Genomic DNA, 23491 nt, shown 5'->3' on the forward strand with positions numbered 1-23491 from the left:
CAGAGGCCAGGCACCAGGTCCGAGGCCGGAGCTCACCTGGAGTGTGCAATGCTGAGACAATGGCATGTAAGTGGAGGAGACTGGCAAGAGAGGCTGACATATTAGACCCTGAAGTCTAAGCTGGTATTGAGTGAAAAGACAAGAAGGGGCCGACAGAGACAGAGGACAGTGGTGTGAAGCTAGGCAAACTACGGCCCACGGGCCGGATCCGGCCCGTTTGAAATGAATAAAACTAAAAAAAAAAAAAAAAAAAAAAAAGACCGTACCCTTTTATGTAATGATGTTTACTTTGAATTTATATTAGTTCACACAAACACTCCATCCATGCTTTTGTTCCGGCCCTCCGGTCCAGTTTAAGAACCCATTGTGGCCCTCGAGTCAAAAAGTTTGCCCACCCCTGAGCTGGAGGCTCCACAGAATGAAACAGAACAGATTCCACGGATGTTCAGAAGGGTGGAGGGTGGAGGGTGAGGTATAGAGAGAGATCTTGCCACATGTTCCTTCTGAGATCAAGAGTCAAACTCTAGGTCCTCAGCCATGTCACCTGGATGCCTGGATACTGGAAGAACATGTTCCAGAAATTTCCAAATCTGTTCCAGTCCAGGTGGAGCTTATATCATATCCAAGCACATCCTCCATGAGACCTCAGGCCTTCTGGGGTCACTCAGGTCTCCCCAAAGGAGCTTCCTCCAGGCTGCAGGGGACTGACACATGCCCCTCATGCTCAGCGCTCTGCACAGGACAGGGGCCGCCTTCCTGACTGTCCTCAGGACCTGAGAGACTCCCCTGGGCATAGCCATGGAAGTCAGCCTCCGGGACTGGAAGGGCCCCCAGGGACGGAACAGACCGCTTCTACCCTCACAGCCTGCTCTCCCAAACCAGGAGCTTGCACCCAGAGACTTCTCAGCCCCACTCACTCAGGGAGCAGGAGGGGTGCCAGCCCTGGCAGGATGAACGCAAGAGGTTCCTTCTCTGGGTCTGTGATCATTACTTCGGACTGAGATAATGGCATTATTGCTGAGCAAAGAAGCAAGTTGCAGTTACGGTGTTTGAGCCTCAACTTCTCAGTGTATAAAATGGGGCTGCCTCCCCAGCAGGACTGTTGTAAGAAGCACTAGGACATTGGTGCTATCGTTGTTATTCTATAGCATCAGAGACTCGAATTCAAGTCCTTTCTGTCCTGACCAGATCTGAGCTGAGTTCTGGGAAATAGGGAAGCCCAAACCCCAGCCCAGAGAGTGAGGAGAAAGGGGGCTTGACAAGCTCCTCCCTCAGGATTAAGCCTGGTTGTGGGAGGACCCATTGTGAGGAGTGATTGCCCTGGGGGAGCCCACAGGCAAATGGCTAACACTTGTACAGGCCGGCTCAGTTCCACTGTATTTAAGTAACTCACTTAATCCTTCTAACCTTGTGTGGCAAGTACGATATGATCCCGATTTTACTGAGAAGAGAGTAGCACACTGAGGGAGTAACTTGCCCAAGATCACACAGCTCTTCAAGGGCAGAGCTGGGATTTGAATCCAGGGAGTCTCAGCTCTCAACTCACCCGCTACTCTGCTGGGGCTCCTTAAACTTCACGCCTGTGGCTTGTGTGACCCCTGTCTTTGGCCTCCACATATGGACAAGGGATCTGGCTCTGCTTTGGGGACAGCAGAACAAGGCAGCTGGGAGCTGGGTTGTCCTCCACAGTCAGGTCTGGGCTGGGGCTCCCAGGACAGAGTAGGTAGTGGCAGCTGCTGGGGGTGCAGGACAGGGTGCAAGGCCAAGGCAGAGGCAGCTGCAGCCAGGGCCTCAGCTAGAGGAGGACAGACCTGAGCCAGGTCTGGCTGAGTCCCAGGCCTCCCAGCACATTCAGCATCCTGGGCTCCTGCACCTGTGGGCCCAGGTCACGTGCCCTAGTTGTGCATGGGGCCAGGCATGTGCAGCACAATGGCAATGATTCCGCAGAGGAATCCAGCAAGGCCACTCAGGACAAGGTCCAAGGTACTCATGACCCCACGGTCCTGCTCAGCCAGGCTTGCCCTCCAGCAGGTTCTGAGAGGAAGCCCTCCCTGCTGACCCTGACTGGGGGCAGGGCTCAGGAAACGCAATTGCTCTCCTGGGATCAGGCCCATACCTTCTCCTGGATCCCTGAGACATCTTGACTCAGGTCCCAAAGAATACTTGAAAACAGGGCCAGCTGAGCTGCTTTCTGGCCCAGAACTGCAGGCAGGACAGCTCCTTCAGGTGGGCCCGCGGGAGCATTAGGTCAGGGGACAGACCCACTGTCTTTGCAGCTGCTCTCCCCTTGGAGCTGGGACAGGTTCTTGGCCCTTAGTTCTGCGGCTCAGGGTCCTTCTCCAGGTCTCAGGATGGGGCAGTTCGACCATCTCTGGACTCAGGAAAAATTGCTGGAGTTGGGGCTGTGCGTGCTGGGCTTCCCTTGTCCCTGGCCTCCTCTCCCCTGCTGACAAGTCCTTGGATGTCAGTGTTTCCCTACTCAGTTGTCAGTGCCTCTCAACTCTACTGCCAAAACCTAAACCACTCCCAGGGTGTCAGTGACAATCAGGCTGACTATTCCCAAGTCCATGTCTGCTGACAGAACTTCTCCCCTCCCCAGTGAACCCCAGCTGCCCTGGGGCACCTTTCCCTGGAAATCTACATCCGGCACCGAATCCACATTCCCAAGAAACCTGTTCCTCCATCAAGCCCGAAACCAGGGCAGCTCCCTGGACTCCTTCCGCCCCCACATCTGGTAGCCAAGTAGTGCAGTCAGCCCTGCCCCCTTCAATGTGTGGAATCTGTTCCCTATACATTAGTCTCATCTTAGTCACCTCTCTCCTGGTCTCTGTCCTCCAACCCATCGCTTGGCAGCATCCATAATGCCTTTTCTGTCATGATTACAGCATTCCCTTGCCCAAAAAGTTCACAGATGAGCCTAGGTTGCTCTCAAATTGAAGAGCAAGCTCTCTACCTTGGCACCAAGGCACTAGCTCAGTGATGGCGAACCTATGACACGCGTGTCAGAGGTGACACGCGAACTCATTTTTTGGGTTGATTTTTCTTTGTTAAATGGCATTTAAATATATAAAATAAATATTAAAAATATAAATCTTTGTTTTACTATGGTTGCAAATATCAAAACATTTCTATATGTGACAGGGCACCAGAGTTAAGTTAGGGTTTTTCAAAATGCTGACACGCCGAGCTCAAAAGGTTCGCCATCACTGCACTAGCTGATCTTGTCTACGCTTCAGCTTCATCACTGCCATGGGCACCCCTCAAACCCTATGCTCCAGCTCCAGTCCTCCTCGACTTCCTGCCTTTTTCTCAAGCACCTCCCTACATTAGTCATCCCTCCCTTCCCTCCCCTGCTGGCTCTTTCTGCAGGCTAACGTGGCATCCAGGTGGACAGTGTCGGGTGGCTGCCTGGCTCATGACTTCCCCTTGTCTGGGAATGACCTGGAACAAACAGGTGGGCTCCCCAAATCACGTATGTGCTACAGGAGCCTGCTCTCACGGGTCACAGCTCTGGTGGACACTGGACCCAACCTGGGCCAATCAGATTCTCTCACCTGAGTTCTTGAGACTCAGAACTGAGAGAGTGTAGGAGTCCCAGGCTTGGAGTCTCATCAATGCCCATAAATGACAAAGCACTAGCGGTACCACGCCTGACCTCAGGCTGCTGGGACCACCTGCTTCCTGTCCTCCTGAGTCAGCTGTCCCTTTAATTCTATGCAAAAGCCAGGATTCCTTTCCATTGCTTGCAAAAGAAGCAAAGAACCAAGGAAGCTCAACTGTCTCCCTTGCCCCAATATTCCACCAGCAGCTGTGACCCTAATCTTTTCCTGTCAGGTTCTTAATCAAGTTTTTCACAATCAACTGCACTCCCTTATCCTTCACCTACTTACTCCTGAGCCCACGGTAATTCAATAAATTTTACAAGTATTTATTTAGCATCTGCCTTGTGCAAGACTCTGAGGACACAAATGAGACATAGCCTGTGGCCTCAGGGAGCTCACAGTCTAGCTGTAAGGACAGGCACAGTAAAAAATAAGTACAAACTGCAATGAAGATTAAGGTAAAATGTGGCAAGGGTGATGGGAGAGAAGCTCACAGGGTTTTGAGAGGGAGGGGCTCACTGGAGGCTGGGCGTGTCCGAGCAGCATCTTCCAGCTCCGTGACAAAGAACACTTTTATGCACAAGTTCCAGTTCAGGAAAATAAAAATGAGCAACTTTTAATTTTTATTTGAAATAAAAATAGATTTATTAGTACCTGTGAAAAACAGAATATATTATAACTATTTAGATTACCCACGGTATTGATAGGAAAAAATTTCAATAAGAAACTTGGCACACTGGTTTTCATCTGCTAAAATGTTACCAACTGGTATATAATAACAACTAGTTAAGTAGGGAGAATGCAAACCAAGAGGCTGACAGAGGCCTCATTTCCATAGTCAGGTCCTTGGTAGGCTTTATGCTGAGAATAGCAGGGAGCCACTGAGAGTTATTGAGCAAGAGAGGGGCATTGTCACTTTGGTGGCTAGTGTCAGGGCTGGGAAAATTGCTCAATCCCTGGTCAGCTCTTAAATCCTAGCCACCTCCATCCCTGAGTTCATTGTAGTATTTACAATTCTTAAGCTGTCAGGCAAAGGGTGTGCAAAGGTCGTGGCTCAGAGGGAGAAATGGTGCCTGCTACCTTCTGTCCCCAGCTCGCTGGCCCCAGGCTGAATGTAATTGTCCTCAATGAAACCATCATCATCCTCATCTTCACCGGCCTCCGGACAAATCCCCTTCCTTGTCCCGGGCAGTGGGCGATGCTGATAGCTGAGGCGGAATTTGCGGCAGAGGTGGCATTTGGCAGCAAGTGCAATGAGGAGAGAGAGGACCACAGCTCCCAGCACAACCCCCACCAGCACAGGCCATGCCCGGGCCCCAGAGCCTGGCCCAGGGGTCATGGCTGATAGCATGGGGAGCTCCGAGGGTCCCACAATGGCTGCAGAGAAAGGAACAGCATTATGAATGGGCTCCAGATGGGCTCCCTGGGGAAACCGAGAGGAGTGGGGGCAGGGTCTTTCCCCCAACCCCAGCATCTAAGGGGAAACCACCCCCCTCTTCAGCTTCCCTCACTGCTACTCACTTTGGTTTGTGTCACTCATGGAGTAGCTGGAAGACACCGTGAGCCTTGGCTTGGCCAGAAGAGCCCTGGCTCCAAGCAGATCCCAGGTGATAGGCAGGCCTGGGGCACAGATCCTGAAACATACACACATGTGTGGCTGTCAGGGGTGGCCACAGCGCACACGTAGCAGGCCATACTCACAGTCGTGTTAGGGTGCTACACAAACGCTGGGGACTGGACAACTAACCATAAACAGTTGTTCACAGGAGAGAAACAAGCTGAGAAATTGGCTCTTTGGAAGGAAGTATTGCAGGGTCCAGCTCTGGAAGTGGCTGGAAACATAAATCAATGCTGGAACTTACACTGAGCACACTGTATGATCCCGGTACCATGCTCACAGCAATCTGTAATGTCGGTGTAAACATTATTCTCTTTATAGATGAGGACTCTGAGGCCCAGAAGGGTCAAGTAATTCAGCCAAAGTTCCCATCCAGGGCCCAGTTTGCTATATTGCATGGTAAGCTGAGGATGGGAGGTAGGGGCAGAGGCAGTCCTGGCTCCCAGAGGTTGGACAACAGCAATTGCTTGGAGTTAACAAGCCAAAGTGGAAACCACACATGGAAGACAGTGCCAGTCCTCACCCAGAGCAGGGGGTCTCGGCACAGCCAGGGCAGACTTGGCCCCTCTGCTCCTGAGTCAGGAGCCCCTCTTAACCCACCTTTACCCTCAGACCTCGAGGCACATCTGTCTATTCACCTGAGCCCTCAGAGGGAGGCGGTAATCAGGAAGTAGCCAAATATAGACCACCTGAATCAGGAAATCATCTGGATGAGAACCGCTAGGGCTGGAGAGGATCTAGAGAAGGAGCACCTGAATTAAGGGAGTATTTGGAGAAGATCATCTAGAGACCAGTGGTTCTCAACCTTGGCTGCACATTAGAATCACCTGGGAATCTTTTTAAAATCCTGATTCCTGGGCCTCATCCTCCGGAAATTCTGTTTCTTTGTTATGGGGCGGAGCCACAACATTAGTAACAAAGAAACAGAATTTCCGGAGGATGAGGCCCAGAAATCAGGATTTTAAAAAGATTCCCAGGTGATTCTAATGTGCAGCCAAGGTTGAGAACCACTGGACTAGACTCAGAAATGCCTGGAGGAGCACCTGAATCAGAAGGGGGGGGTGGGGGGGGCAACACCTGAATCTAGGGAGTATCTAGAGCAGCGGTTCTCAACCTGTGGGTCACAACCCCTTTGGGGGTCGAAGGACCCTTTCACAGGGGTCGCCTAAGACCATCAGAAAACATATATATAATTACATAGTTTTTGTGACTAATCACTATGCTTTCATTATGTTCAATTTGTAACAATGAAAATACATCCTGCATATCAGATATTACATTACGATTCATAAAATAGCAAAATTACAGTTATGAAGTAGCAACGAAAATAATTTTATGGTTGGGGGTCACCACAGCATGAGGAACTGTATTAAAGGGTCGCAGCATTAGGAAGGTTGAGAACCACTGATCTAGAGGAAGAGCACCTAGGTTAGGGAAGTACCCATTGGAGGACCAGCTAGGGCTAGAGATTATCTGCAGGTGGAGTACCTAAATCAGATACTCCTGGGGAGGAGTATCCAACCTAAGAAAGTACCTAGGAGATCAGCACCTAGTTTAGGGGAGTACTCCCCCATAGTCTTTTACACCAATACTTTAATGAGATCTTCCCTCCTCACCACCAACTTGTCACCAAGTCCATCAGTTCTTCTAAATATCTCTGGAATGACTATTCCCTTCCTTTGCACCCCACTGCCACTTCCCCAGTCCAAGCTGCCTTCATCTTGTACCTTTACTCTAACAATAACCTCCCAACTGGTCTCGCCCCATCTCTAGTCCAATCCCCAGATCGATGGGCCTAAAGCCCAAATCTGACCCCCTCACGCCCCTGTTTAAAAATCCAAGAGCTCACCACACCCAGTGCTGCATGCAAATTCCTCAGCCACACAAGCCAGCACAAGGCCCTCAGGCCAAACTCTTCTTCCTCTTCCCACAGTTCCCTCTCCCCACACAGACACCTCCCACCTCAGCCACCCCCTCCCTTCTCAGTTTTTTTGAGTCCACCATCTCGAATGCTAAATCAGGCCACGCCAGTTGGTGAGGCTGTCCCAGACTCCTCTGTATGACCCCTGTCACTGGCCTAAACCATAAACTACCAGTCAGAACTGGCCAGTTACTAGATGGGCAGCTCCCTGAGGGCAAAGACTGGGATGATTAACCTGGGCCCTGGGACTGCCAGAGCGCTTGGCACTTGGCTGCTCAGTGCCCGTTTGTGAGCTGAGTGAGGGACAGAGCTGAGAGTGAATATGGGAGTGGGGGTGAGGGATTAGAAAGGACGGGTAAATGAGTAACATTCAGCGGGTGCCTACTGTGGGCCCCACACTGTGCACTGGGTCCTCAAAACACAAGATTCCGTTAAATTGAAATGAATTGAATTCAATTTGACCTTTCTTTTACTCCTATTCCTTTCCTTGTGCCCTGTCCCTGTGGTTTCTTCCCAAGGACATTTCCTCACACCCACAGGCGGTCACCCCACCCCCTCAAGTCACATTTCTTCCACTAACAAACACACACCTCCTCTGATCTTCAGACACACACACCCACCCTGATCTGTAGCTCCTTTCCTGCTCCCAGGAGCCCTCAGGGATTTGTGGGTTCCTCCTCCCAGCCCCCCAACTCTTCCCCTCTGCTACCCACCTGTAGGAACTGTGCACAGCCCGTGGAGGAAGCTTCCGGCTGGGGCGGGCGGACAGTGGGCGGGGCTTGACTCACCTGGGGACGCCCCTGGTGGGGCTGAAGCTGCCGGTGAGGGCGGAGGGCTGGGCAGGAGGCAACGCCCACAACCCGGAGGACTAACTAGTCTTCCCAAGCTTTTGCGGAGAACCTTATGGCACAGGCCTCACCCCCACCCCCACTACTGGGGAGAGGGGGTGGGCTGGTGCAGTTGGGATCCTGAGAGGAAGGGGTGGTCCTATGGGCCCTAGAAGGGGCGGGCACTTCAGCAGGCTGCTGCTCAGGCTGGCGGCCCAGATGAGCAATGACTTTACGGTGACAGGTACAAAGTCCGGAGTTGAAGAGGGAGCTTTGCAGACCTGTGAAGGCGGTGCGCCGGAACCGGGAGGCAGGGAGGATGGGGGGGGGGGGGGGGGTTGGGCATTCTTCCCATGCAAAGCCAGAGGCCAAGGACACACTCAAAATTGCCTGCTAGTGTGTGTGTGTGTGTGTGTGTGTGTGTGTGTGTGTGTGTGTGTGTGTGTAGAGCGGATGTGAAGGTCAATGGGGAGTGGGAGTTCAAAGGTCTTTTGGGGATGGTATATGTATCTTGGGGGGGGTGGTTATGGTGTGTATGTGTGTCCAGCCTTCATCTGGATCTCAAGGATCCTGTGACCCCACAAAGCTAGCTCTGAATCTCCCTTTTGTTCTACTCCTTGTCCTTGAAGAGACGGTTCAGGAGTCACTTTCCCAGAGCCCTCAGTCTACCCCGGCAAGCTTGCTCCCTCCGGGTGGAGATGCCCAGCATTCTCTCTCATCATTCCCTCTCCTGCATGCCCTGCGCACCCTTTATCACAGCATTTCTCTGTTTATCCTGTAGTGATTTTGATAGGGGCAGAAATAGGATATTGGAGACCAGCTATAATGGTAAGAAATATTAACCATGCTCTGTTAACTGTGATTGTTTTGTTCTGGTTAAAGAAGACACATTCTAACCTGGCTGGGCGTTGCACGTGGGACCTGGGAGCTCACCTGGAAATGCAGCCCATTGGCCCACCCTCCCCATCTGTACCCTTTTGCCTACTTCCCCACGTAATCTTTGTCCTTCTACCCAATATAAGCAGCTGGCTATGCTGGGGGGCAGAGAAGATTTTTGTGGATGACCTGCTGCTCTCCCATGCTGCCAGCATTATTGGAATAAATGCTCATATGATTCAACTCTGTCTCTGCTTAATTGACTCAAGTAGTGACAGGCAGCACAGACCCATTGATTGTCCGGTTATAATTTCTTCCTGGGCTGCCTCCCCCATTAACCCAGAAGCTCTCTAGGGTGGAACCAAGTGTTAACAGTCTCTAGCTTGCTGGCAGCTGGCACAGGGCAGGCTCTCGGTGACTATGTAAGGAAGGACTGCATGAGCTAAGCCATGCGGGCACAGGATTCACAGGGTCCCTCAGGCCACAACCCGAACAAGGACTATGCCAGTGATGGCGGACCTATGACACGCGTGTCAGAGGTGACACGTGAACTCATTTTTTTGGTTGATTTTTCTTTGTTAAATGGCATTTAAATATATAAAATAAATATGAAAAATATAAGTCTTTGTTTTACTATGGTTGCAAATATCAAAAAATTTCTATATGTGACACGGCACCAGAGTTAAGTTAGGGTTTTTCAAAATGCTGACATGCCGAGCTCAAAAGGTTCGCCATCACTGGACTATGCCCAGGGGTGGCAAGTGGGGCAAGCCAGAACTGTGGCCTTGCAGGGCCTTGGATTTTTTAACATGGAATCTGAACTCTTCCAATGGCCCCTTCCTAGGTCTCCCACCCCATCTGGTGCTTGCCTTTCATACTCTCTCCTCCAGCCACACCAAACCGTTCTCCACTCCTGGAACCCACCATGCTCCATCTCCCAGGCTCTGCATGCCTCATTCCTGGGGCCCCTGATTTCCCCTATCCCTCACCTTCAGCCCTTCCCCCAAATTGTCCATCATCTCTCAGGCTGATTTTCTCCCAGACCTACTCATCGCTCAGACCCTAGTTTAGGCCATCTTTATATAGATGGCCTTCCCTTACTCTCCCTAGTCTGGGTTCCTCCTCCCACCCTCGGTGCCCCCTCAGACCTGGCACTTCTCTCCCTTTGCCCTGACCTCTACTACTGTGAATTTCTCTTTATTTGGCAGGGCCTCTTGTGAGTCTGGAAACTCTGGGGTTGGGTCTGCATCTGTCTCATTCCCCTTCAAGTCCCCAACATCTAAAACAGCAACAATAAATCCTTCTGAAATAAGTGAATAAGAGGAAAGTGAATACTACCCGTGATGGGACAGTGAGGAGTCAGGACGTTTGGGGGTTTTGCTTTGATTTTGAAGCAAGGAAATCATAGGATTCAAAAGGTATTCATTGAACACCTGTGCTGTTTTGTTTGTTTGTTTTTAAAATTGAGGTATTAATATAACATAACCTAATTCACATCACAAAAAATTCACCATTTTAGTACACAGTTTAGTGGCACTTATTATATTCAAAAGGTTATACAACCATCACTGTATCTAGTTCTAAAATATTTTTGTCACACCAAAGGATACCCTCTACCCATTAAGCACTCACTCATTTCCCCTGTACTCCAGGCTCCAGCAACTACAAAAATCTGCCTTCTCTCTCTATGGATTTGCCTGCTCTGGATATTTCCTACAAATGAAACCATACCTGTGCCAGCTTTTTACTGAACTATTTCATTTAATCCTCATAACTACACTATTAGATATTAATTAGCCTGATAATAGATGAAGAAACACAGCCGTAAGAAGGGAATTAGCAAGACATTCCACAGAATAGAGCAAGGAAAGGTCTGCACATCCGTCAGTCAGTCACTTGTTTAATGAGTATTTATTGGTCACCCATCACAGAGCCACAGCCAGCCCATAGACACGCATTAGAATATAGCAGAGGATGACCTGTTGGGTCCCCCACAGCATGGAGAGCAGAGAGTAGGCTGGATATCAATACCACTAGCCCCTCAGCCAGAGCTCAGTGCCGTGAACAACCTTTACCACCTTCCATGGCGGCCCTGACAACCTTGTAGTGGGCACTGTGCTAGCTGCTGGGGACAGAGTTCCCGCCACCATACAGCTTTCATTCTGGTGGGGAAGACAGACAATACACAAGAAATAAATAAGATCATTTCAGATCACGGTGACAGCTATGAAAAAATACAATAGCTTCAGGTGATAGAGAGCTGTGAAGGGGGCTGATACTTTCCATTAGTCAGAAAAAGGGGGTACTCACTGAAGAGGGGATGTTTGAGCTGAGATCTGAATAATAGGGAAACAGCAACCATGCTCATCTAGGGGAAGAGCATTCCAGGAAGAGAAAACAGCCCTGACAAAGACTGACAGCCAGGAGCAGGGCTGGCTTGTTCAAGCAATGTCAGGAGCCCAGCTGGATGGAGCACAGTAAGTGGGGAGACATGGGAGGAGTTGCCCTAGGGGGCTGTCAGCTCATGTCGGGCCTCATCAGGTCCTTCCCTCCATGAGATGGGAAACCATTGATGATCTAAGCAGAGGACTGAGGGAATATCCTCCAGCTTCTGTGTAAAGAATGGATTAGATGAGCCAGGGTAGAAGCAGGGAGGCCAGTTAGAAAGCTGTTACTATCATCCAGGAGAGAGGGGCTGTGGCCTCAGGGTGCTCAGGTAGAAATGGGGAGAAGTGCTCAGGTCCTAGATATATTTTGAAGGTGAAGCTTATGTGATTTGCTGACTGGATGCCAGGTTTGAGAAAAAGAAAGGGACCGCGAAGAACTCCAAAGTTTTGTCCTGAGCAGCTAGTAGGATAGAGATGTCCTTCACTCAAGTGGAAAGACTCCAGAAAGGAGAGGTTTGGGAGGGCAACCAGGACCTCAGTTTTGGACATGTTAGATGTGAGATGCCTGTGAGATATCCAGGTAGCATCCTAAGTAGGCAGTAGCATAAATTTGGCCAGAATGCAGGGGGAGATAAATGCTAGAAATAAAAAATTGGGGCAGCAGCAAAATGTGGATGATTTTTAAAGCCAGTTATCTAGGTGTCAAGAGAGAAGAAGGCTGAGGGCTGACTTCTAGAGCACAGCAGGAGGGGGAGAGGGGCTGAGGAGAAGCAGGAAAGGAGACTGAGGCATGGCCAGCAGCATGGTGGGAGGCAGACATGTGAGAGAGTGTCCTGGAGACCAGAGAAGAAAGTATTTCAAGGGCAAGAACCTGGCAGTTACGTCAAATGCTGGTGATAAGTCAACTGAGATACAGATTGAGAACTGACTTTGAAATTGGCCAGGTAGAGGTCACTGGTGACTTTGGTAAGAGCAGTTTCACTAGTGTTGGGGACGAATGCCTGACTGGAGCAATGCACCAAGTATGGGAGCAGAGGAAGTGGTGACCACTTCTTCAAAGAATTTTGCTATAAAAGGATCAGAGAAGTCCTGGTTGGGTAGCTCAGTATCAGGACAACACCAAGGTTGCAGCTTTGATTCCTAGTCAGGGCATATACAAGAATCAACCAATGAATGCATATATAAGTAGAACAACAAATCGATGTTTCTCTCTCTCTTTCTCCCCCTTCTCTTTCTCTTTCTCTCTCTCTCTCAAATAAATAAATTTTTAAAAGAGCAGAGAAGTGGTGCAGTCACTAGAGGCGGGGGTGCAATCATGGAGGATATTTTTTTAGGCTAGGAGCTGTTACACCATGTGTGTAGGCTGGCCAGAATAATCCAGGAGAGAGAGGAAATTGACGTTGCAGAAGGATGAGAGAGAAGGGTGTGAAGTCCTGAAGGCATCAAGGGGTACGGGGTCAAGTGCTCTGGTGGAGGGTTGATCTTGGGCAGGAGCAGGGAGAGTCCCTCTGAGGAAGGCGGAGCATACAGGTGAAATGATGGGAGCCTTAGGAAGTTTTCTTCCCAGGGCTTCTGTTTTTCCAGAGAAACAGGAAGCAATGTCATCAGCTGAGAGTACAGTGGTTCTGGGGTTCAAAGGGAAAGAGAAGGTGTGAATTGGTCATCCAGAGCCTGCCAGCATGTGATAGGCTCACCAGGTAGCACCTTGGGGTGAGCAGTCAGTTAGGGTGATTAAGTGTCTTTGTTTTCTAGCCACTCCAAGTACAGGTGGGGAGAAGATGGAGAGAGGGTGGGGATTTGTAGGCAAGCAAGTGGATACCATGGTGGCCCATGCAATCTGGGCCCAGTAAAGAGGGAAGTGAGGACAGGGTGGGGAGGATCAATGGATTTTAGGAGAAATTGCTGGTGGAATAGAGAGATGAAGTTGAAAAAGTAAGAAGTGATGAGCAGATGGTGGCATAAGGAAATGGAGGCTTCCAGGAGATGCAATTCTTGATAAAGACCTGCCCAGGGATATGAACCATGGAGTGGTTCTGAGGTGGAGCCTACAGACCTATGGGGGTCTTACTGTTATCTGAAGCGTGTGATTAACTCAACCTTCTGCATCAGAGGTCTCATGATAACATGTTAATGGCTCTACTAAAAAATGGCAGAGTCAGTATTCGAATCCAGGTCTTCTGACTCTAGGTCCAGCATCTTTCCAGTTACATATCCCAACTACATCCCTTTGCTCTGTTAAACTAAAAATGTTTAACTTCCACAGCTGAAAGTCTTTTGTAAGAAAAGTTTTCACGAGCCAAAATTGCTAGTCCAAGATGGATCTTAGGCATGGAGTCTAAACCACCAACAGCATGGCTGCATAGAAAAGACAGCACGTCCGTCCCCCATCCCAGAGTTGTGCAAGCCTTTTATACATCAAGTGGGTGGAAGGGAGAAGACAGGTATACCTGTCTGAAAGAAGTTACCTGAGCTATAGGCAAAGGGTTGGGGGCAGGTAAAGAGGACCAGCTTTGGGATAGCTGAGTCCTCATAAAGAAATGTCCACGCCTCTAGGTTAGCTGGGGCAGCAGTCGGGTAAGCCCTTTTGTAAACAAGCGGGCAGGGGTGCAGGGCTGGGAAGGGGGGATGCGCTCCTGGAGTGAGATGGGGCCTAACTAAAATAATCTTGGGAAATAGCCACCTGGAAATTAATCCAAAATTCCAACAGGCAACACAGGAATGCGAGAAGTCTTTTGTTAGCTGGTCTGCAGCCATTAATTGATTAATAATAGTTCCTTCTCTTTCTCTCGATCTCTGGCCACTGTGAATTATTTTAGAACATCTCAGAATTTCTTTCTTAGCTCCCATGAGTAAGATTTGCCATCAAGGTGTTCGATTCCTCACAATCATTTGGAGTGACAGAAAGCTACCTCGGCCTTTCAAAGATTTGATTATATTTCCCAAAGGAAATGAATGGTGAGCAAGAAAAAGAAGGGAGTGTCTGGGTTCCCCACCTCGCAGGCACTTCCTCCTCCATCTGACCCAACCCCTCCCTGCTGCAGACCGGACCCGGGGTCTTCGCCTTAGGGATATTGTAGTTCCCCTTTGAGAAGCTGATGGGACCAGGGAAATGCACATGTACATCCAGTCACAAATATGCTCACAGGCCTGGCTTGTAGTAGGTACCCAATAAAAACTTGTCTGCTGAATGGTTAGATTTCCAGGGGGCTCACTTGCTCCCTCCAGGTTAAGAACTGGTGTTAACCCTTTGCACTCTGAGTGCAGGAACCTCTCTTCTATTGTAAACAGGTGCTCCTTTGACTAGATAGAGGACCCCTTCTTCTTTGCAACCTCTGAAGGGACCTGCCCGTTTCCATTTCCAGCCACTCCCAGGCTCCTGGCTGTAGAGTCAGCACCTCCCTAGGACACCCAGCAGTTCAGCCCCTCCCTCCCCGGAGGCTGGCCTTTCCCAACTCCTGCTCTGCCACTGATGATGTGGAGTCCCCAGCATTCAGCGGGGACTGGGCTTGAAGCTTGATGAAAACATGCGGCCCACAACGAATATTTTTGCAGCCCAGCCAATATAACCGTATGTAAGAAACGTTTTAATAAAAATTCCGTAACTTAATTTTTACAATATCCTGTTATACATAATTATTACTAACGAACTACAACGTTCACTAATGACTGATTACTATAATCGTGTTGCATTCATTTCCCTTACGCACCTTATGCACAGGCACACCATTTCCTCCACTAATACTAGCAGCGAATATTTTAGCAGCCGATTGCCACGTCATTAGTCTTGTACTGACTTGTTTGGTATGTGCAACAGGAAATATTTCACTTTTGGAAAACAAGAAAAATAGGTTTATTTGCATTACGCTTATTAATTTGTGCAGCCATTTGGTGTCTGGTAAGTTAATGTTCAAGAAAAAATATTAATTTTTATTAAAATGTTCTATTATTTTATGTTAATGATTACTCACTTATTTCAGCCATTTGTATTCAGCCTGTCTCTCGAAATAAACCTACGTTTCTATGAAAATTGAAGCTTTCGCTTTTTTTGCGGCCCGCATACACTTACACCTTGTTTATTTGGCCCGTGTTAGCCTTTGTTTATTATTTATTTTTTATTGATTTCAGAGAGGGAGAGAGAGATAGAAACATCAATAATGAGAGAATCATTGATCGGCTGCCTCCTGCACGCTCCCCTACTGGGGATCAAGCCCGCAACCTGGGCATGTGCCCTTGCCCGGGATCCAACCTGGGACCCTTCAGTGGGCAGGCCGACACTATCCACTGAGCCAAACCGGCTAGGGCCCGTGTTAGCCTTCGTGTTTGACATGCTTGCGCTAAGGTAAGCTCAAAGGTTATATCCCCAGAGGAGTTTCCCAGACCCAGGCCTGAGACTAAGGAAATGCCTTGAGATTGCAGCTTCTAGGGTTTGCTCACTTCCTCAAGGTGGACGAGTCTGTCAGGTATTCCATGAAGCCCTGAGGGAGAGCTCACCAAGCCTCTTACATCCCCAAACACACCACCCTGAAACTGCAGTATAATTACCTCAAACGGTTACCACATCAGATCCAGCATCCAGGTTCACGGGACAACTTCGTCCCAAGCCACCAGCTCCATCTTGCCGCCTTGGATATATAATCAGACATCAGACGCACCCAGTGTAATGAGGTAGCAGTCTGTGCCCCCTCCTTGTTCAGTTATCTCTGGGGTAACTGGGTCTAGGAGAACAGAGCTCAGCAGACCTGGCAGGGAACTACCACACCCTCACCAGAGGGATGTCATGCCAGGCAAATGGCCAGAGGTGGCTGACCAGCTGGACAGCGCGTCCCCATCATGGTGCCCCCTCCCCGACCTGCCTCCCCACACAATAGGAATAGTCATCTCTCCCACATTCCTGCTTTCTATGGGAATCGGAAACATCCTTGCCCACCTGAAATCCCTAGAGTTTGGGGCGGTTCCTCTGGTGGCAGGCACTACGTAAGCCTGGAAGGAGGCATGTCTCTCTCCATGGGGCCCAGAAGCCCACTCCCTCATCTTGTTGCACCAGCACCCCTTCATCAGGGTGGAGGCAAGAATGGAAATGGCAAAACCCTAATATGTTTTCAGGTAAAAAGGGTGGGAGTTGGGTCGAATGAGTCATGAGGTTTATTGTGCTGTCGCTATCGCTAGCTTTTATCCTCAAACAACATTTAAAGTGAGATTGGCCAACCGGGAAGCAATCCTGTGATTCACCCAGGCGGTGGATGCTGCCGGAATGTGTGGCTGTGGCCTGGGGTGGCAGCTTTCTCTCATAAAATGTGCTTTGTATTCTAAGTAGGCTTGCTGTGGTTTGAAGCAGAAAAACAATGAGTCATTTGTGTCGTAGGCTATTGGTTCTAGGATTTCAGAGTGATCTGGGGTGAAGCAAGGACCTGGTGTACCTTAAAGGCAAGACACCCTGAAAATTAGTGCCTGCCCGTCTCTGCTGGTCCATCTTTGCCTTTTAAAGGGGCCCCGCTCAATCATAACACAGCACAGAGTTGAGCTTATTATTTTTCCAGAATAAAATCTCTAGTGCTTTCTAAGTACATACCGATTGGCTTTTTGAAATCATTTTTAGAGTTTGGGGGATTACACTCATAGCAGCCTCCTATAAATGCCCGCAGAGACTTTTAACCTGCTTGTCTAGGTCAGACCAGCAGGTCTGGGGTCAGAGTTGAGCTCCACCACTTAACTAACCTTAGAAAGCACCAATTTCTTCATCTGTAAAATGAGGAGAATAATAATGAAACCTACCTCAACAAGCAGAGAGTCCATGAGGCAGCATCAGTAACTGCTCCTGTCACCTGCAAATGTTCCATAACTGTTATTCATGGCCACTGAGGTGGGCTGGTGTTCTTCATAAGACCTCTGCTTACATTGTCAGGTATGTTTCGTTCTGAACAAGGTCAGTAAAAGTCTGCTATGCTTTAAGTAGGTCCTGAGCTTTGAACTGTCTGAGCCCTCTGTGAGGTGTTAATTCCAGCTTCTGGCCTCAATGGGTTCCTTGGGGCCAAATGGTCTTTGTCAAGCAGTTTGTACAAAGGGGAATTTATTCAAAGCTTTGTTGGATTAACTGGGGCTTCCTTTAAATAGGGCTTGTTTTCAGAAGTTTTCTTTTTTCAACAAGGAAAAAGGACTCAATGGATTCCAAATAGTACTCTACAGTCTTCATTACAGCTTGTCATAAACACCTGGCACACCTTTTCAGCCCAGAGTGAAAACACACATGCTCACCTGCTACCTTCAGGAACAGAGCTGCAGCCTGTGTTCCAAGAACATCTGCTGACAACTTCCTCTCACTATAGAAGTATTTCCTGAAAGAACAGCAAAAACTGTTTTTGAATTGACATATGGCTTTAGTTGCTACTGAAGTTAAGTGAAAGTACCATTGTTACCAACTATTAACCGCCCCCCCGAAAAAAGGTAAAGTATTACTTTTTCTTTTATTTTCCTTTGCTGATCAACATGAACAATTATTTATTGGTAAAGTCGATTTCAGGCAAAGACAGGACTTAGGAATTTTTGCTTATTTTATTTCAATAACATGTTGCTTATTCCAACCAAAAGAAAACTTTATAATGTTGTTTGGGCAACATTTCACTTATTTCTTCACAAAGAAATTGTGACAAACAGTAGAGAGTTAAAGCATTTATGAAATATATACAGATACCCGCATCTGGGGTTGCACATAACAAAGAAATATCTTAAATGCTTTTCAGAATATTCTAGGAGCCAAGACACAAGGGCATGCTTTAGGAGAACATAGGAATGTAATGGGGGAGGGGAGGCATATTGGAACTACCCATTTCCTTTAAAATCACCAAGGAAAACAAAGCAGCATTCAACTTCACATACTGGCCTTACACAGTTTATATATAATAGCATAACTTAAATCCAAAAAGCAAAGATGGGATTCTCACTTTGTTTATTTTGAGAAATAACTGCATGGACACTCAGGTAGTCTACCCTTGTCTGGTAGGCTTCCATGGAAGGAGCCTGTGCTACTTAGAAGAGGACCTATTTGACACTTCTTTTCAGGTGGCCTTGATGTCAATTTTGAGGGGCAACTTGGAGAGCTTAATTGTCTTCCTCTAAGTCAACCCAGCCTTAAATTTCGCCAGTGTGTGTGTGTGGGTGGGTGTGCGTGTGTGTGAAAAATTTGCATAACAATTTCACCCAGTTGGGTCTCAATTCCACCACCATTTCTGCAAGACTATGTGCTAACATGTTATCTTTTCCATAATCTTTGCCCATTGGATTTTATGCTTTTATTGATTCCTAATCCTATCTAATAAAGGGGGAATATGCTAATTGACTGTCACACCCTCAAAGATGGTGGCGCCTACAGCCAATAAGGAGGGAATATGCTAATTGACTGTCACACCCTCAATGATGGCAGCGCCCACAGCCAATAAGGAGGGAATATGCTAGTTGACTGCCATACCCTCAATGATGGCGTGCCCACAGCCACAAGATGGCGGCACCCAGTCCCTTCAGCCCCGCCGGGGCGGCAGGTGCGTGGCAAGGCTGGGCTTGCCTGGCCTGGCCGCTCCGCGTGCCTGCCTCCGGAGTCCCCCAGTCCCCTCATCCCCCCATTCGCCCAGGGCTGGCCCAAGGCACAGGCAACCCTCAGATGTCGGCTGCCTAGCTGCCCAGGGCTGTCCGAGTCTCAGGTAACCAGGGCCGGCCAAGGCTTGTGCTACCTGTAGTGGCAGCAGCAGAGGTGTGATGGGGCATTGCCTTCCCCTGATTGGTAGGTCGCCTCCTGCCCCTGAGGGCTCCTGGACTGTGAGAGGGGGCAGGCCAGGCTGAGGGACCCCCACGCCAGTGCATGAATTTTCATGCACTGGGCCTCTAGTCTATAATATGAGTTATAAATATTTTTTGACATTTGTCTTTTATTTCTGACTTTTAGGGCTTTTTATATATGCCATAAATTTCATTAATCTTTTCTTTTTTTAATTTCTTTATTGATTAAGGTATTACATATGTGTCCTTATCCCTCCATTTCCCCCTCACTCCCCTGTTGTCTGTGTCCACCGTTTAGGCCTATATGCATGCATACAAGTCCTTTGGTTGATCTCTCCCCCTTACCCCCACCCTCCCCTACCTTCCCTCTGAGGTTAGACCAGCCGTGGGCAAACTATGGCCCGCGGGCCAGATCCGGCCCATTTGAAATGAATAAAACTAAAAAAAAAAAAAGACCGTACCCTTTTATGTAATGATGTTTACTTTGAATTTATATTAGTTCACACAAACACTCCATCCATGCTTTTGTTCCGGCCCTCCGGTCCAGTTTAAGAACCCATTGTGGCCCTTGAGTCAAAAAGTTTGCCCACCCCTGGGTTAGACTGTCTGATCGATGCTTCTCTATCTCTAGATCTGTTTTTGTTCATCAGTTTATGTTGTTCATTATATTCCATAAATGAGTGAGATCATGTGATATTTATGTTTCTCTGACTGACTTATTTCACTTAGTGTAATGCTCTCCAGTTCCACCCATGCTGTTGCAAATGGTAAGAATTTCTTCTTTTTTTACCGCAGCATAGTATTCCATTGTGTAGAATAGTATTCCACAGTTTTTTAATCTACTCATCTGCTGATGGGCACTTAGGCTGTTTCCAAGTCTTAGCTATGGTGAATTGTGCCGCTATGAACATAGGGGTGCATATATCCTTTCTGATTGGTGTTTTTAGTTCCTTGGGACATATTCCTAGAAGTGGGATTAATCTTTTCTTTTAAGGTCTGTGGATTTTGAGGCTTAGTTAGAGAGGGTACCCACTCCAAAGTTATAAGGTAATTCACAGGTTTTCTTCTAGTTCTTTTGTGGGTTTGATTTTTTTGGTTTAATCTTAGACCCATTTGGAGTTTATCTTAATATACAGGATGTAAAATATAGATCCAACTTTATTTTTTTACAGACAGGAACCAATTATTGCAACATCATTTATTAAAAAGACCAACTTTTCCTGCTGATTTGAAATGCAACTTTTTATGTATGCTAAATTCCTATGTGCATTTGGGTCCATTTCTGGTTTTTCTCTTCCATTGGTCTATTTCAATGCCAGTACCACATTGTTTAATTATTGAGACTTTACATATAATATGTTTCATGTTCCAGCAAATATTGGTGTGAAATAAATCACCCAAAGCTTAGTCATTTAAAACAATTGTTTTATTATATCTCACAGTCTCCACAAGTCAGGAATTCAGGAAACTCTTGGTGGGGAGATTCTCTTTTTCCTCATGTAGCTTCACTATTTCTCAATGTGGTCTCTCTGTATGAGCGAGTTTGGACTTCCTCTCAGCACGGTGGCTTCAGCGAAGTTGGACTGTGTACATGGCAGCTCAGAGTTCCATTGCAAGTGCTTCCAAGAACAAACTAGAAGCCGCCTCACCTTTCTGACCCACACAGCATAACATCCTCTGCATTCATCTGATGACGAGTCAGTGCCATCCAAATCCTCTCAGTGGGACAAATGTCAAGGTCACATTGTAAGAAAAACATGTGGCACAGAACAGACTGTTGTGGCCAATTTGGAAAAATACAATCTGCCATATTTTGCTTTCTGATAGGGCTTCATTAATCTATTTCAGAGTTTTCCTGGCTATTCTGACCAGAAGAAAACTCTTCTCTTTCAGGTAGCCTTTTTATAAATCTGATCCTTGAGGTGAATTCACTGATAATCATGTGTTAACCTTTTTTTCATTTACTTTTGGCATTAAAAAAGTAACCTTTTTTATTTTCAAAAAGCACTTTTGGTCTAATTATGAATAAGTTCTCATGATTAGATGTGATTCATTTCTGAAAATATGCTTTAAAAACAAACAAACAATAGGAATGGATATTGTTTTTGGTGGGGAGAGGATGGTTCTGAGATAAAACAAAACAAAACAACTGCCCCTGCCCTAGATGCTTTGGCTCAGTGGATAGAGCATTGGCCTGTGGAATGAGGGGTCTTGGGTTTGATTCTGATCAAGGGCTCGTACCTCGGTTGTAGACTTGGTAGGGACACGTGTGGGAAGCAAGGGACACGTGCAGGAGGCAACCAATCAATATCAATGTTTCTTTCTTTGTGTCTCTCCTCCTCCCTTCCACTCTTTCTAAAAATAAATAGAAAAAATGTATATTTTTGGGGTGAGGATTAACAACAGCAACAACAACAACAAAAAACATTGCCCCTGACCCATGTGGTAATGAATTAGAGTTGGAGGCATCCTTATGAACTCATGCTTAGCTTAATGTAAATTGCTAAATAAAAAATATTTATTTGCAACGTCATGGATGGAACTGGAGAGCATTATGCTAAGTGAAATAAGCCAGTCAATGAAGGAAAAATACCACATGATCTCACTCATTCATGGATAATAGAGACCATTATAAACTTTTGAACAATAATAGATACAGAGGCAGAGCTGCCTCAAACAGATTGTCAAACTGCAGCGGGAAGGCCGGGGAGGGTTGGGGGGCAGGAGGTAGGGGGGGTAAGAGATCAACTAAAGGACTTGTATGCATGCATATAAGCATAACCAATGGACATAAGACACTGGGGGATAGGGGAGGCTAGGGGACTGTCTAGGGTGGGGGGAAAATGGACACATATGTAATACCCTTTGTAATATTTTAAGCAATAAAAAAAATATTTATAGATATGTGTATGTTCACACATTGGTATAAACATATATATTTCCTTGCTCTGTGAGCTAAGAGGGCCTAGAAGCAATGACACTCCAGTGTCAATGAGCAGACCTGGCACTCTACTTTTGGGTTCTAATGTCATTTTCAAAAGAAACCAGAGCTTCTTACAGAGACGGCTGATTCTAGAATTGAACAGGAAGGATACAAGATGAGCCTGGAGTATCTTGTTAGTGCCAGGAAGTAAGGAAGTGCTAAAGAACAAACAGACAAACAACAACAAACCTACATTGGTGGGATGTGTCCAATTTGTTGGCATATAGTTGTTCATAATATTTTCTTACAATTTCTTGTGTATCTGTGGAGTCAGTTTTTACTTCTCCTTTTTCATTTCTGATTTTATTTATTTGGGTCATCCTCCTTTTTTTCTTGATGAATGTGATTAAAGGTTTGTCAATCTTGTTTATCTTTTCAAAGAACCAGCTCTTGGTTTTACTGATCTTTTGTATTGTGGGTTTTTTTTAGACTCTATTTCATTTATTTCTACTCTGATCTTTTATTATTTCCTTTCTCCTACTAATTTGGGGCTTTGTTGTGCTTTTTCTAGTTCCTTGAAGTGTAAAGTTAGATTGTTTATTTGAGATTTTTCTTGTTTCTTGAGGTAGGCCAGTAATGTTATAAATTTCCCTCATAGGACTGCTTTCACTGTATCCCAGAGATTTGGGGGTGGTTGTGTTCTCATTTTCATTTGTTTCAAGGTAGCTTTTGATTTCTTCCTTAATCTCATTGTTAACCTATTTATTGTTTAGCAACATGTCATTTAGCTTCCATGTCTTTGTGTGTTTTTCAGGTTTTTTTCTTGTGATTGATTTTAGTTTCATACCATTATGGTCAGAGAAGTTGCTTGATATAATTTCAATCTTCTTAAATTTATTGAGACTTGTTTTGTGTCCTAACATGTTGTCTAGCCTAGAAAATTTTCCATGTGCACTGAAAGAATGTATATTCTGATGCTTTGGGGTGAAATGCTCTGAAGATATCAATTAAGTCCACCTGATCTAGTGTGTCATTGAGGCCGCTCTTTCCTTGTTGATTTTCTGTCTAGAAGATCTAGCCATGGATGTCAATGGGGTGTTAAAATCCCCTATTATGATGGTATTACTGTTGCTTTCTCCCTTTATGTCCATCAAGATTTGCTTATATATTTAGGTGCTCCTTTGTTGAGTGCATTATGGTTTAAGTATTCCCATTGCAATGGTGGATGTATGCACAACAACCCACCTTGGTTATTGGGATGATGCTCTAGTCAACTGAGCTACCCAGCCAGGGCTGAAGGATCTGTCATTTTCAAGAAGAGATGTTGCCCAAGTGCTCTCTTTACTTTTACAAAATAACATCAGGCCCACCAGAACCAAGGAGAAAGTTCCACAAAAGTGTACTCTACCTACAACCCTGCCAGAAAAACTGCCCCAGCATTTCCCTGCTCTGTTCTCATGCCAAATTCAAAGATCTTGGCACCAAGACAAGCTAAAGTCTAAGGCATCAACCACACTTCCCATCCCTATTCCCCACAGACCCAGGAATGGGGTGTCTGTAGACCTATAGA

At 46.9% G+C, this 23491-nt stretch overlaps 1 protein-coding gene across 4 annotated transcripts; it reads right to left on the bottom strand.

The window, feature by feature from the left end:
• Positions 1–4224: 4224 nt before the first annotated feature.
• C3H1orf210 (chromosome 3 C1orf210 homolog) lies at positions 4225–8072 on the bottom strand. 4 transcript variants are annotated; one of them, XM_059689834.1, is made up of 3 exons: positions 7930–8072; positions 5124–5236; positions 4225–4979 (listed from the first exon to the last, which is right to left on the bottom strand). In XM_059689834.1, exons 2-3 carry the CDS (start codon positions 5140–5142, stop codon positions 4657–4659), a joined length of 342 nt encoding a protein of 113 aa, XP_059545817.1. In that variant the 5' UTR covers positions 5143–5236; positions 7930–8072; the 3' UTR covers positions 4225–4656. The 4 variants fall into 4 exon arrangements, with proteins under 4 accessions (XP_059545817.1, XP_059545816.1, XP_059545815.1 ...); XM_059689833.1 differs by having other exon boundaries at positions 7855–7995; XM_059689832.1 differs by lacking the exon at positions 7930–8072 and adding an exon at positions 7070–7090.
• Positions 8073–23491: the final 15419 nt, after the last annotated feature.

Source organism: Myotis daubentonii, chromosome 3, assembly GCF_963259705.1.
Source record: "Myotis daubentonii chromosome 3, mMyoDau2.1, whole genome shotgun sequence".
Classification (NCBI taxonomy): domain Eukaryota; kingdom Metazoa; phylum Chordata; class Mammalia; order Chiroptera; family Vespertilionidae; genus Myotis; species Myotis daubentonii.

What these genes read in the sequence shown, in the direction of transcription:
- C3H1orf210 (XM_059689832.1), bottom strand. An exon ending in CATGAGTGACACAAACCAAA is followed by an intron (nt 4,980 to 5,123) that starts GTGAGTAGCAGT and finishes CTTTCTCTGCAG; the next exon opens with CCATTGTGGGACCCTCGGAG.